This window comes from Eubalaena glacialis, chromosome 1 (assembly GCF_028564815.1).
Source record: "Eubalaena glacialis isolate mEubGla1 chromosome 1, mEubGla1.1.hap2.+ XY, whole genome shotgun sequence".
NCBI classification, from domain to species: Eukaryota; Metazoa; Chordata; class Mammalia; order Artiodactyla; family Balaenidae; genus Eubalaena; species Eubalaena glacialis.
The window spans coordinates 127163246-127179342 of NC_083716.1; the positions used below are offsets into that span (position 1 = coordinate 127163246).

At 39.3% G+C, this 16097-nt stretch overlaps 1 protein-coding gene across 5 annotated transcripts in view; it reads right to left on the reverse strand.

Annotated features, from left to right (window-relative positions):
* ZRANB3 (zinc finger RANBP2-type containing 3) overlaps positions 1–16097 on the reverse strand; it is a 263410-nt gene that overhangs the window by 19978 nt on the left and 227335 nt on the right. For 4 of the 5 annotated variants that reach the window (XM_061183470.1, XM_061183452.1, XM_061183461.1 and 1 more), the window contains 2 exons: positions 5829–6234; positions 1980–2177 (listed from right to left, as the gene is read on the reverse strand). In XM_061183470.1, the coding sequence (XP_061039453.1) occupies positions 1980–2177; positions 5829–6234 (604 nt within the window). The remainder of the gene's footprint in view (positions 1–1979; positions 2178–5828; positions 6235–16097) is intronic. The other variant, XM_061183479.1, reaches the window with a different exon arrangement.

Here is a 16097-nt window from a genome sequence, read left to right on the forward strand (position 1 = left end):
GTCATTCTTTGATAAAAAGCATTATGAGAACAACTCCAAGTCAGTTGATATTCTTGGTAGCTAGTAGCTACATTAGGGAACATATTTTTCTTTTCATTGTTTTCATGAAGTATAATTCAATGGTTTGAAACTACAGATAATGCATCTTTTGAAGATACAGCCATCCTTCCAGACCCCTAGAACTCCAGTTAGAACGAAACTACAGTTCCAGCGTGGTATATACCACTCTGGTTCTAAAAGAGCATATGTGGGTAGAAGAAGCATTTTACTATAATGTGCCTTCTCTGTCTTCCTTCTGTTTTTCAAGGGAATTCATGTTAGTGAGTAGACGTGAAGCATATCGCTTTTGTGGCGGTCTCAGCCCAGTGATTTGAGAAGTAAAAAAAAAAAAAAAAAAAAAAAAAGAGAAGAGGGAATAGGTATGGGGGAAATGCTGACATTGTCTACTGGATGAGGTCAATGCAAGTTTCACTAGCAGAATAGAATTTTTAAAATTTTAGTGATTTTTGGATACCAAGGGGGAAAAGGGGGGTAGGGTGGATTGGGAGATTGGGATTGACATACATACACTACTACGTATAAAATAGATAACTAATGAAAACAGACTGTGTACCACAGGGAACTGTACCCAATGCTCTGTGGTGACCTGAATGGGAAGGAAATCCAAGGAAGAGGGGATATATGTATACGTGTGGCTGATTCACTTTGCTGTACAGCAGAAATTAACACAGTATTGTAAAGCAAGTATACTCCGATAAATAAATAAATAAATAAATAAAAGTCTAGTGATTTTTGAAAAGTATGTGTAAGTAAAGCTAACATATATCTTCATCAAGGGACCAATTTGTAACTAATAAGCCAGTAGTATTTCCCTGCCATAGATGGAGAGACTCATGGCCCAGCTGATGACAATTGCCAGTTGCTGATTCTGGGTCTGATGTTTAGTTAACTGAGCAGCACGCTATCCTAGAGCAACAGCTTCTGGAGGGACTGTCACAGCAAGAACAAGGAAACTAGAGACAAAGAGTCTGCGTCTACATTGTCTACTTAAAGGCCGTTAAAATTAACAGATCTAAACAGGATCCACTGTAAGATAGTTTTGGGAAGACCTTGAGGAATTAGAGGAAAGGAGAGCTGAGTAAAGAAGAAAGGAGGATGCCCTGAGCTCAGAAACACTTAAACGAACATTTCATTTTACAGCTATGAATCCAACTCTAAATTATCTATGTTTAACAGCAACTACCTTAAAAGAAAAACTGACAGTCCATCCCAACCATTTCGGGGTTGTTATAATGAGAACATCAACCTGTGGGTTACTATGGTCACCAACTGAGTAACAAAGAAAATAACCCAAAAGTACTCACAATCTTTTGCCAGTTGGCCCATAAAGAGTGATGTATGACATATAGGCTGGTATTTGCCAACCATCACAGCTATAAATGATGAATGGAAACCACAAAAAAGTAAATAAATCTGAGATACTACATGGCTGGTTCCAAACACAGTCATGATTCACAGTCTTGAAATTATTAAAAAAAAAAACCCTCAAAACCCTAAATATAAAATATGCCAATTAATTGTAGCCATTTAAAAGAAATTCATGTGTGAAGGGTTAATGACCTCCTAAGTGGCTGTTAATAATCTGTCAATCTTACAACAATCCACAGCGTCCAAAGGAACCCCCAAACATTAAAACCACCCTCTCATCGGGAGAATGGGCCAGGCTCGGTGCAGGCCGGGCAACAGGCCTGAGATAGTACATGTGGCCACGTATGGGTTTAGCTCTCTGTGTAACATCTGAATGTCAGCAGCTCTGCTCTTCCAGCCATCTGGTATGTAGTTACAAGTAGTTGGTATTTTTAATACAAAAGGGAATACAAGGAATCTGGAACAAGGTAGTAATCGCAAGTCTACTAACAGTATGATGTGTCTACGTATATGGTTATTATTTGGATCCTGGAAATGGAAGCAAGACTTACCATCACCTGGCTGGGGTGTGAGTCTGTCCTCACTCTCAGTTTTTGAAACTTCTTCCTGGCTCTCAGCTAACGGTTCAGGTGCTGAATGTGCACGGACTTGTTTTTCCCCGTCAGAACTAGTCCATATTTTTTCGGAGGTGTCTTTCTGAGAATCATCTTTCTCGTTTCTGTTTTTATACTGAGTGTGGTGGAGGCTATCTATTTGTAGAACAAATTTGTACAACAAATAAACAAATTAATTTGTTTATTAAAATCAAACAAATAATTTACACTTACATTTAGGTAAAGTCATTATGTACTCTAAGCCCAATATAGAAAGTAGAGTTAAAAAAAAGTCACAGCTAGGTTTTAATAAAAAGAAACAAAGTCAACAATGTTTGTTCTTTCTTTCAAAACATGCATCGGGAGTCACTAAATACCAAGTACTACTCTAGGTGCTGGAGAGGCAGAGTAGAAGACAAGACAAGACAGAAATTTCCCTGCTTCCTGGGGATTCCATTCCAAGGGGCGGAAATAAACAGGTAAACAAATAGGATCTTTTCAGATAAAGAGAGTAAGTGAGTAAGGGGATGGGGTAGGAGGAGAAAAGTCAGCAGGCCCATATGAGCTGAGAGCTGCTCAGGAATCTAGGAAGCCTGGCCCCAGGGGGCCTGTATTCTTAGATTAGATTCTTAGTGTAACTGGAAGCCATTAAAGGGTTTTAAGCAAAGGAAGGTAATGATCTGAGTTTTTAAAGGATCACTCTGCTGTGTAGAGAAGGACCAGCCTCAGGGAGGCTTCTGAGGTCCTGAGAGAGAGATAATGGTGGCTTCCAGTGGGATGGTAGCAGTGAAGATGAAGTGGCTGGAATCAAGATATATTGTAGAGGTTATACTAGCAGAACTTCATGAAGTGGGAGGAGAGGGAAGAATCAAAGATGCTGCCTCTAGGTTTTTAACACGATGTGGGGAAGATGGGGGGAGAGAAGATTTAGTGTTAGATCTGGTGGTGGTGAATCAAGAATTCCATTTTGGACAAGTTAAGCTTGAGGTACCCATTTGGACATCCAGGTGGAGATGTTACACAGGCCACTAGATACATCCAATCTGGAATTCAAGATACATCCAATCTGGGCGTATGAGCTATAAGATGCCGAGTATAAGCACTAGCTGTTAAGAACAAAGCACAATACTAGTGTTCAATGTATATTATACCAAATTTTATCTAACATACTAGAGACTGCATTAGCAACCTTTATAGGACTTTCCAGTCCTATATCCTAATATTGCTCCTTTAATTTTTTGAATTCCACTGTTTCCTCAAACTGTTATATGGTAGGCATTGATTTTAAAATTTGGATGAATTATGGGGGGGTGGGGAGGGATAGTTAGGGAGTTTGGGATAGACATCTACATACTGCTATGTTTAAAATGGATAACCAACAAGGACCTACTGTACAGCACAGGGAACTCTGCTCAATATTATGTAACAACCCAATTGGGAAAAGAATTTGAAAAAGAATGGATACATGTATACTATAACTGAGTCACTCTGTTGTACACCTGAAACTGACACAACATTGTTAACCAATTATACTCCAATATAAAATAAAAAGTTTAAAGTAATAAACTAAACTAAAATTTAGATGGATTAGAATTAATTCCGCTTTTTAATGCTTTTGGAATGCATCCACATCAAGGTTGGAAATCATTATGTCAAACTGTAGTAGTATTAATCTAATAATTATAACTATCATACACAGTAATATCACCATTACTTAGAATATGTATTGCTCTTGGGGACTTCCCTGGTGGCACAGTGGTTAAGAATCCGCCTGCCAATGCAGGGGATGCAGGTTTGAGCCCTGGTCCGGAAAGATCCCAAGTGCTGCGGAGGAACTAAGCCTGTGCGCCACAATTACTGAGCCTGTGCTCTTAGCCCGCGAGCCACAACTACTGAGCCTGTGTGCCACAACTACTGAAGCCCACGCACCTAGAGCCCATGCTCTGCAACAAGAGAAGCCACCGCAATGAGAAGCCCACGCACCATAACGAAGAGTAGCCCCTGCTCACCGCAACTAGAGAAAGCCCGCGTACAGCAACGAAGACTCAACGCAGCCATAAATAAATAAATAAATAAATAAATTTATTTAAAAAAAAAAGAATATGTATTGCTCTTAATCAGACTGTTTCATATTCACAAAAGGTGTTTTGTTTTTCTTAGACTGCTTGACAGTTTGATTATTAAATCTTGGTTCTAGAAATCTTCATTGCTGCTCTTGGTATCAGAGAAAAATCAGAACTATAAAACCCTATTAGGGCTTCCCTGGTGGCGCAGCAGTTAAGAGTCCGCCTGCCAATGCAGGGGACACAGGTTTGAGCCCTGGTCCGGGAAGATCCCACATGCCGCGGAGCAACTAAGCCCATGTGCCACAACTACTGAGCCTGCGCTCTAGAGCCCGTGAGCCTCAACTACTGAAGTCCGCATGCCTAGAGCCTGTGCTCCGCAACAAGAGAAGCCACCGCAATGAGAAGCCCACGCACCACAAGGAAGAGTAGCCCCCACTAGCTGCAACTAGAGAACGCCCGCGCGTTCAGCAACAAAGACCCAACTCAGCCAAAAATTTAAAAAATAAAAATAAAAACCCTATTAAACTATGATTTTTATTGCTCAGTCACTCAATTTATAGACTTCATGTGAACTGATATTATTTTGTAGTCACGAGATATTTTATTTTTATTGCCTGTAGCAGTTGGAAATTGAATGAGATAATGCAAATTGTGGGAGATATTATATGGAATAAGCTTGTGGCTCCAATTTAGTTCATAGACAACAGGTGTCCACATTACAAATATAACCACCCAGATGGCAGACTTGTCAGTTTTGGTAGGAACACCCAGAATTGAAGGAGGAAAGACTCAGCTACTGATTACATTTTCTTTCACATCAAAACTAAGGCAGAGGAGAGCAAGGCAAGCAGGAAGGAATTGGAGCATCAGAGCTTCTATCTTTGCTGAGTCTTCGTTAATGTCAATACTCTGAAGAATTCACATAAGATGGAAAAGTAGATGTGTATAATTATTACAGTTGATAAAATTTTATTTTATTTATGATTTTTTCCAGTTTCCAAAACGGTCAACTTGGCATTTTCAGTTGCCATAAAATTGGAAACAAAAGGAATACTAATGACATTTTCTTAAGACAACCACAGTTGTTAATAATCATTTCAAAAATAAAACATCAGAAAATGGCATATCATGCTAGAAAAATATACTCTGAGGTATGTTTATGATTTCTAGTTTTAAATAGCATGTTTTAGAAAAGAATAAATTCATAAAATAGACATGAAATTGGTTTTTAAAAGAAGATCTATAGAGGAATTTTTATGATTTGTCATGGAAGAAACATGGCACAATGAATATTTTACTAGGCAAAGAAGCTACGCTGGATTCATTTTGTTATTAAAAATAATAATCTGTAATTTCTTTAAAAACAAGTATTATCTACAAAGGAAAGAAAACAGCAGGTCTATGACTATAAGGCATATTTGCTGCCATAGCAACAGAGCTTCTATTCCTGCCCACTGAATTCACATCCTGTTGGCATTAATCAGAAATGTCCATTTGTGCCAAATTAATGCCATGTCACAGACGCTGAGGGATATACATTCTTGACAGAACTGGGAGATTTTCACATTCCACAAGGGGATAAATTCACAGTCTTCACTATGTGAAGTTCTTCCTCCAGCTTAAAAGCTAAAGTTGGTACCCAGTCACACAGATCTCTGATGATAGCAGTTGTCTCTAAAAGCACAGGTTATCTGAGGACACCACTGCCAGCCCCCCTCATGGCTGCCCTCTGTGTACTCACCAGCACTGCCCTGAGGATTCTCACACATTTCACAGTAAGGTAACACTGAGTTATTAATATAGGTGCAGAGAGCACACTGCCAGCCCTCACCAGGAAGGGGTGGGGTGGTGGCCTGGGCCTTGGCCTCACAGACCCTGTCCATGAGCGGAGCTTTGGTCTGCCCGGGCTGGGATGGTTTCTCCTCCAGGGGACTGCAGCGGTCATCGGTGGTGACTGATTTCATTTTTTTAGCTTCAGGTTCAAGATCACTTTCATAATCTCTTGTAGCTGTTTTTCCAGGGTCTGCTGGTGCTACAGTATTTTTCTCCTGGAATACCCTTGATTCATCACAGGAGGTCACCAACTGTCTCTTCTTAGGGTTTGGTAAAAAGAATGATCGAATATCACGCTGTTTTTCTTTTTCAAACTAGGAAAAATAAAGGTATTAAATTAAGAGGCTGTTGAGTATGTTCTTCCTAAATGAAACAGGTTAACAAACTCTTTTCATTAACCATATTCCTTTATCTTTTGAATACCTTGTTGGAAATGAATTCAATCATGCAATGACTCTTCATATATCCATACGTGTAGAATACCACTAACACCTCCATATACTTTCTGTGTCTAACTTTTTTTTAGCACTTACAATGTGCTAAGCACTTTACATATATCAACTCATTTAATCCTCATGCCAGCTCTGTGAGGCAGGTACTCTTATTCTCCCCATATTTCAGATGAGGGCACTAAAGCTTTAGAGAAGTTAGGTAACTTGGCTATATGAGTTATATAATAAAAATATACTTTATAAACTATCTGCTCCAGATGTATGTCAGGGAAAGGAGGCAACTGTGTGTTTAAACATTTCAAGTCAATCAAGACCTAGAAAAATGTTTTCATGACCAAACTATAAACACGAACAATGTTCACAAACTATGTTTTCATATTAAAATACTTTCCTGACCAGGGAGTATTTTTCAAATAGCATTAAAGATATCAATTAGAACAGCTTCTTTAATAGACACAGTTTAATAATTATCTTTTGGAGAAATATATCTCTCTTTTCTAAGAACAGCAACTTCACTGTCTCATGTTTTTCATCTTCTTTTCAATGTGTAAATCTCAATCTCCTAGAGAAAGGAGGATACCCATCTCCACAAATGATTAGCCAGCAGTTAAGGTAAATTAAAGGAGTTAATTTTAGAGCAGTCCTGCCAAGGCCTGAATTGGGTACCATGGTGGACACACACTGTGCCAGACTGCGTTTCCAAAAATGGTCACACCAATTCTTATCCCATTTCGTGTACCTGTGACACTGACACACCTACATTTAGAGGTGGGGTCTGTGTCCCTCTCCCTTGAACCTGGGTGGACCTTTATATCAGTCTCAACCAGCAGAATGCAGTGAAAGGATCACTGTGTGACTTCTGAGGCTAGGTTCTAGAAGCTAATGTGGCTGCTGGCACTCTGTCTCTCTTCTTCTCTATATCTTTTGGGAGCAACAATAGCCTTTGAAACATAGCCAGCATGTTGTGGGGAAGCCCAGGCCACATGGAGAAACCATGTATGGGTATTCAACCTGACAGCCCCACGTAGGCCCCTAGGTGACAGCCAGCATCCATTATCAGACATGGGAGTGAAGAGGCTTTCAGATGTTTCCAGCTCCCAGTCTTGGGATCTTCCAGCAAAGGTCCCAGTCCTCATGGAGCAGATACGTCACCTCCATTGTACCCTGGTTGAATTCCTTATCCACAGAAACCATGAGAAATAATACATAACTATTGTTGTTTTAAGGCACTAAGTTTTGGGGTAATTTGTTATGCCACAATAGATTACAGAGACAGACACTATAGATAATGACATCCAAATATTGCAAAGAGATAGTTTACATAATAAATCTTATCTTTGTTTCTTAGTAGTGCTGCATAAGAAAGATTTAGCCAATTAATGGAGACAGAAGGATTAGTGGTTACCGGGAGCTGTGAGAAAGGGAAACAGGGAGTTATTGCTAAATGGTTACAGAGTCTCTGTTTGGGGTAATAAAAAAGTTTTGAAAATAGTGGTGATGGTTGCACAACATTTTGAATGTAATTAATGTCACTGAATTATACACTAAAAATGGTTAAGATGGCAAATTTTACGATTATATATAATCACAAATTTTTTAATTTCAAAAAAGTTTAAAAAGGTAAGAAAAGAAGAAGGAATATTTATGTTGTTCCCATATTGGTAAAATTAAAACATATATTATAGGAAAAACAGTCCCCCCCTCCCCAATTAATGTACAACTTTGATTTTGTATGACTGTTATTTATATATTCTCATATACTATTAAAAAGTTACCTAATAAGTTGTGGAAGTTACAGAATTTAGATTAAAATATAAAGAATGAAATCAGTAAGATTTTTAAAACAATGCACAAGGGAAATTCTAAGAAAAGGGTGGAGGAAAGCAGAGAGATTATCAGACTAATGGAGTTTGGTGTTAAAAAAGTAACAAGGATACAAAAAGAGAGTTATGTATCTAAAGAGAATGTCCTATTCCATATAATAGGACTGCAAAGAGAGCTTATAGAATTTTGAAAATATTGGCAAATGTTCAGCAAATGTGAACAAATTCTACCAGCTATTTCTAGTTAAACCATAATGATTTTACAAGACAGGTTAACTTTCTGAGTCCCTGTACATGTCTGGAAATGACCTGATTTTGCCCTAACTCTTAGTAGTTTTGTTGGGCATACAATTCTTCAAAATCTTTAAAGACATTGCTCTATTTCTTCCAACATCTGATGATACTGACAATGTTCCTTTGTAGGCTGCAAACTCTTTCTTCATTTTAGAGGCTTCTGGGACCTTTTTATCCCTGGTATTCTAAAATTTCACAATGATCAATGTCTATATATCTCTATCTGTGTCATCTGTATCTATATGCTTTCTGCCCAGCACCCAGAATACCTTATTAATTTTGTATAGTATTGATCATCTTTAGTTCTTAGAAATTTCTATTCTTCTTTGATAGTTTCGTCCTCTTCATTTTCTCTTTTCTCTTTTTCTGGAATTCCTGTTAGCAGAATGTTGAACCTAGATATTTATGCCATCTTTTGCTCTCATATTTTCCTTCTTTTTGTCTTTTTACCCTCTAAACTCTTGGTGTTTAGCTCTATTTTATCTTTCAACACTTCCATAAAATTATTTTAGTTTGGCAGTCATATTTTTAACATCTGTGTTCTTTTTCTGTTTTGTTTTTGTTTGTTTTGGCTGCAGTGCGCGGCTTGCGGGATTCTTAGTTCCCTGACCAGGGATTGAACCCCGGGCCCCGGCAGTGAAAGCGCTGAGTCCTAACCACTGGACCACCAGGGAATTCCCTCTAATATCTAGAAGTTCCTTCTTGTTCCTTGTTCCTTTTTTTTTTAATAGTATTCTGATTTTATTTATATTTGCAATATCATCTCAAATCTAAAGCTACGAATTAGTTTTTTAAAAAAGTTATCTCTATGATCAATTTTTGCATTAGTTTATTTTTGTTCACATTTTTCATGCCACAGATTTCCTCCTCAAATTTCCAATGACCTCATACATAAGAATGAAGGAATAGGAGGGTTGCCTAGGAACTTAGGACACACGGGGCTTATCACCAAGTAGATCGAGTAGGACATACTGACTGAACGCGAGGGGTGAGGAAGATGGAGGGGACCACAGTGATACTCAGACTCCACTGTAGGGATGACATTTTCAGTTACTGTAATAGGGAATATAGGAAGATAAATGGGCTCATTAGAAGGCAAAAAGAGAAGAGGTAAGGAAATAAAAGTTCACTTTTAGACATGTGTGAGGACTGCTGTGTGCCAGGGTGGCGAGTTCCAGGAACCAGGTCCAGAGTTCAAGGGAAAGAGACACCTGGATTTGCACATGTGGGAACCACTGACATACAGAGGCGGTTACAGTCAGAGGCCTGGATGTCACGAACAAAGGGAGGAGGAAGTAAGAAAAGGTTAAAGTCATGGACATGAGCAGAGGGACAGTAAGGGTGGAATGAGGAGGACGAGATACCGAGGAAGGGAACAGTAGGGACAGTGAGAAGGGTAGAAAAGCCAGGAGAGTAGCGGCTTTAGTGTGCCTGTGTTCTGGTTTCCATTCATTATCCTAGGCACTCAGGGAGCATTTCAATCAGAAAAACCTATGTCCTTCAGATCTGGGAGATTTTCTTATATTATTTTTTCTTCCTCTGTTGTCTCTGTCTTTTCTTTCTGGAATTCCTATTAGGCAAAATCTTCTGAACTGATCATTTGATCTTCTTCCCTTTTTTGCACACTTTTCCATTTCTATTTGTTCTACTTTTTGTGTGATTTCCTCATTATCTTCCTTGCCATCCTTGTCAGATTATTATTTTCTGATATTACAGGTTCAATTTCTAAGAGCTTTTCCTCATTCTCTGATTTTTCCCTTTCCTTGTTCTTGTTTCTTGGGTGCAGTACTTTCTTTTACTTCTCTGTGAATATCAATGAAAGGCTTTTTGTTTGTTTACTTCAGCTCATTACACTGTCTCAGCTTCTTTTGTATCCTTTCTTGTCTTGCATGCTTATTTTTGTCTCTGCATCGCCCATGAGAGGATTTCCTCCAAACCTGGCGGCCTTCACTGTCCATTCACGTTTAAGAATAAGACACTAAAATGCCATTGGAAATTCCAAGTGGGGGACCTCACTAAAGGTCATCAGTGACTGTTTGTCAGGGGATCCCTTTCAGGCTCCATAGTCTTTTTTTGGTCCAGTCAATTTCTCCAGAAAGGAGTCCTTCAGTCTCCTGCCCGAAGGATACAATGCTGGCTACCAGTGACCTGGGGGCTGATCAGGAGAAGGGTGCTAAGGATTTCACCATTGATAAAGGAGTCTTCCAGTTAATATGTTTATTTTCAATTTACTGCCTTACCCCACTCCCTCAACTGGCCCTTCTCCTAGATATGCTTCTAAAGAGGAACAAGTAAAACAGCTAAATAAATGAATAAAATGTCAAAAACAAAGACTACAAAAAGTAAAATAAATAAAATATATAAAGCAGGCCACTGTCACCTATGCTGAATAATGTTTAAATAACATCAGCATCTTTTGTCCCATTCTACATTTTAAAGGATTTGTTTCCAGCTGTCCGAAACATTTTAATCTCTCCATCTCCCCGCCACCAAAAAATAAAAATTAAAAAGATTATTTCAGATTTGTTTATAAAAAAAAACCCTCCCCAAAACCTAAGAAATCTTAAAAAAAAAATTCTCAGGGCCTTAAAATATCAGCTTTTACAGTTGACCTCTTTAATCAAGCTATTTAATTAAGCTATTTTAAAAATAACTTCATTTACTATGTAAGCAGTGACTAATTTTAGAAATTAGCATTTGAGAAATTCCCATTATGTATCAGAGGCAGGTTGAGAGTAAAGGTTAGCAGTGAGTGACAGCAATCAGAAATTGATGTATACCTCCACCACAACAAGGGTTAACTTACAGTGCCTGGGAGTAGTCAGGATGGGGGCAATTTTGAAATCATGGCTGCTTGGGTAAAAATAAAGTGAGACTGGAGAATATAAAATACAGAAAAGGAGCCGTGGGTGGAAAGGGAATCATTTTATATAATTTTGGGAACCGAAGGATACACTTGAGGTATAATTTTAGAAAAAGGAGAGGACAAGATTAATTAGTAGACTTTAATGTTGTGATGGCTAAACCGGACAATGATGAATGTGGTTACAGGTAGTGGACCTTACGAGTTAGTGCCCTGGCCACAGGGCTGGCAGAAGCATAGGGCCTAACAGGAATAATAAAGACTTCCTTTGAGATAATCAATTAGAAACCTGGTCTATATTATCAGTTGTATGTTTTTAGATTGAAGCCTCTGAGCAGTCAGGCAGGAAGTTGGTTGGTGAGGTTTCTCTTACATTCAATGGCTATGACTGACAGAGAAATAGGTGAGAAAATCTCTGGGACACATCCTGACGATAATTACATGCATTAGGTGGGAACAGAGAAGGGTTAAAAGGTTTACTGAATAGGAGTTCTTAACTTGGGATCCATGGGCCTCTCACAAGAGGCCTTCAGTGAGCCTGAGAAACCCCTGAAATTGTCCATCCAGCTCGCACCCGCCAAGCTGTCATCACCAAGGAGCTGACTGAAATCATCTCCAGTGCCGCAGCTCTGGACTAATGAAAATCGAGTTTCATCCTCAGACAAGAGGCAAAGAAGATTCAGCCAGCTGATTTTGTTTTTAGCTTACTGCTGTCCTTGTCAGAAGAAACTGTTGGTCCATTGTTTAAATTACTAAAGATAGCAAGATATTTGTAAATTATCTTACAATAAATGACTCACCATAAGAAAAAAAAATGGCCTTCAATGAGCCTGAGAAACCCCTGAAATTGTGCATAAAATGTTGTCTGTATTGTATGTGCATTTTTGGAGAGCAGTTCTTTACTCTCTCTATATTCTCAAAGGGATTCAGGGCCCGGCAAAAGTTAAGAGCCACTGGATTAGAAGATGCATGTGTGGTTCGAGTAGCTCCATTTCTTTCCTTAATTTTCTGTAGTAAAGAGAGATTGAGGGTTCACTTGTGAATGTACACATGGGTGGTGAACAAACTCTTTTAAGGGAAAACAAATACACAAAGTCTCTTAAATACATAATGAGAATCTCTCTAGCATCTCTCAATACTTTTTAAAAACTGAGTAATACCCAGAGTAACTTCTGTGCAGGCATGAAACATCACTTAGCTCATTTATCTGTCACTGTAACTGGATGCTGAACAGCTTCTCTTAAGAGAGTAAATGACACGGGAGCCTCACACAGTCAAAAAAAGGGAAACCACTAGTGAGGTGAGAAGAAAGCGCATGGATCGTAATGGCAAGGGAGTTATAGGAGATGTTACTGTGCTGGCAGGACTCAAAGGGGTAATGTCATGTAGGTCAGTTTAAAACAAAACACACCATCCTTGATGTTCTGAGACAAGGACCTATCCCCACCAGCAACTCATGGAGATTCCAGCAGGTATTTGGGACATGTCTGGTTAATAAAAGAAAGAGGCGACCTTTAACAAGATTTGTGACACAGATACTAAACATGAATTCAATATTCCTGTATTTTAGTAAGATGATTCTATAATTACTTTTCTTTTGTCCTTTTTCTATTAAATTAATTTTTCATAAAGTGAATGTGGATCCACTGATTAAAGCATCTGAGTAAAAGGTGGTAAGAAATAATTGTAAACAAAATGTTCCCTACATAAGCATGTTTTCTAAAAATATTGCATTTATCAAAAACATGACTCCTTAGAGGGACAAACTTTATCAGTCTCACCAAAACAGACCAGAATCCCCAAATTACAGCAGCCATACTGATAGTTAAATACTCAGCACCCATACTGTTCCGGCAGATCTCCTGAAAAATTGCCGACTTTATTAATGTTATCAGCATTTCTCAGTGGTAAAGATAACAGGAACATAGACAAAAATATTTTTATGGCCTAGGAAAACTTCATTACTTAATAGCAAGATTAAGCTAAAAAGTCTTTTGTCTTTAATAAGCACATTCTTGCATTCAGAAGAGACATATAGTAACAAATTACTGACAAATGTCTTAACTCATCATGACTGTTTGTCTTTGTAAAGAAACTATATTAAGTGACCCTTTTAATGTGTGATAAGTAAGGAACTTAAAAGTAGGTGTTTATAAATAGGAGGAGCAATCTAAGCTTATAGTGATTTTTATCACAAGGCTTTGGGGAAAATACAGTTACGTCAACATGCCTGTGTAATAAGAAATGTAGAAAATGGAAGAACATATTCCTGACCTCAGTTATACAGCTGACACTCAGTTACTGTGTTCCTGTCTTTTGTTCAATATTGTTTTTGAAAAGCAAAAGAAGAAATATTGCTTTTGGTGAGAAGTGCTGGGAATAAAAACTGCAAAATGCTTAAGGTGGCAAAATGCGTGTGTTTATTTGAAAGGTTCAGGGACCTAACATATTTGCTCTGTTTTGCACCATGGTAAACAACTGCTCTTTAGAGACAAATCCCCTGGCCATGATGATTGGATTAAAAGTCTGTTATTAGAACTGAAGGAGAGGAAAAGGAAATCTGGTAAAACTCATAAAAAACAATAAAACACTTCAAAGTCTGGTGCCATTACAGTGTAGCACACACCACCAACAAGAGCACTGGTGTCGGGTTTAATAGACTTTGATCAAAGGGCAGCTCTGGGAGAAACCAGTACTGCCTCATGTCTTTCCTCTCCTGTTGCCCAAAGCATCAACAAAACCACTGTTTACAAACGGGTGATTGGGACATCTTGCTGGTCTCTTGAATGGCAGGCAACTGATGATTGGAATTGGAACTAAAAAGGCTTCACTAACATTTAAACAAGCCAGGGGATATACAGTGACAAAAGTAGGGTTTCAATCATGTAACTGAAAAATGAATTTAAATTCTCCTAAAAAAAAATGACTTTTTCAGATTTCACACAATGTCCATCCCCATGTACTAATTAAATAAAATTTTGGCAGTGATCCACTCTTAGGCACAACAAGTTTTTCTCTGTGGGCATAGAGAAAACAAAGCAAACAAAATAAAACAACACTCTGGTTAAAAAACCAAAGTGGTAAAAAAGAAAATGTTATTACTTATTTTTAAAGATAACATCAAAAGCAGTGCAGGCTGGGCTTCCCTGGCGGTGCAGTGGTTAAAAATCTGCCTGCCAATGCAGGGGACACTGGTTCGAGCCCTGGTCTGGGAAGATCCCACATGCTGCGGAGCAACTAAGCCCGTGCACCACAACTACTGAGCCTGCGCTCTAGATCCCACGAGCCACAACTACTGAGCCCGCATGCCACAACTACCGAAGCCCGTGCGCCTAAAGCCTGTGCTCCGCAACAAGAGAAGCCACTGCAATGAGAAGCCTGCACACCGCAACGAAGACCCAACGCAGCCAAAAATAAATTAATTAAATAAATAAATTAAAAAAAAAAAAAAGCAGTGCAGGCAAATGTCTTTGGGAACAGCCATCTCAATAAGGGCAATTAGAATTCACAGCAGGGCTTCCCTGGTGGCGCAGTGGTTGAGAATCTGCCTGCCAATGCAGGGGACACGGGTTCGAGCCCTGGTCTGGGAAGATCCCACATGCCGCGGAGCAGCTGGGCCCGTGAGCCACAATTACTGAGCCTGCGTGTCTGGAGCCTGTGCTCTGCAACAAGAGAGGCTGCGATAGTGAGAAGCCCACGCACCGTGATGAAGAGTGGCCCCCACTTGCCACAACTACAGAAAGCCCTTGCACAGAAACAAAGACCCAACACAGCCATAAATAAATAAATAAATACTTAAAAAACAACGACAAAAAAAGAATTCACAGCAAAATATTACATATAACACAGTGCACAGATCACTAGAACGTGATGGGCAGGGGTAAGTTCATCAGGGCCGATGTTCCATAATCTCTCTCCTAAGCTCTAGGCCTGACCTCCAAATGCCTCACAGACATCAGTTGAGTGGTTCAGAGGCTCCTCAAACTCCAGAGGGCCTGAGCGGGATCTTCACTCTGTCCGTAAGCCTGCTCACCTTCTACCATCACAATCTCTTTGCTCTTCACTGTTTACCAAATTAACATGAAGTCCTCTGCTATGGATTCTCCAGTTTTAGACTAAACTGGATCACTTCCTATGGCTTCCGTTTGTCCTGCCCTTACCTACTTGCACGCCTCTGGTTATGGCATCTCTCTTAAATGTCTGCTTCAATCCCTTCTACTCCTCCTGTACCTGCTGCTGTTAGCCAGGTCCCTCCCAGGCCTCACTATGATGATCCTACCTCTGAAATGTCTGGAATTTTTCTTTCTCTATTACCACTACCACTGTTAGGAGTTCAGTGTGGAGTTTAGTGCCCCATACCCCGTTTGGGAATCCCTGACAAAGGAGACTTTTATATAGTAATAGCCTTATGAATAAAAAGGAACTGGCTTTATTAATAAACCTGTTAAGTGCCTAAAAGCACCCAAGTAAAATTTGGTAAAAGGTATATTAAAGAAACCAACCAGAACCCAAGGCCATAATGGGACTTCCTACCTCTCACCCCAAATCGAGCAGAGAAGACCGCAGGGCCTGCTTCCGGTGGAGACTTAGTACAGGAGAAGCATGCCTCTGTGAAGCACTAGCCCTGAACTGTGGCCCAAGTTCTCAGGCTGAAAAAAATTAGATTAATAACTCCTCCTCTGGGGTTGGGGAGAAACCCCTGAGGAGTGGAGACAGAAAATCCCTTTACCACAGGTTCAAACTGG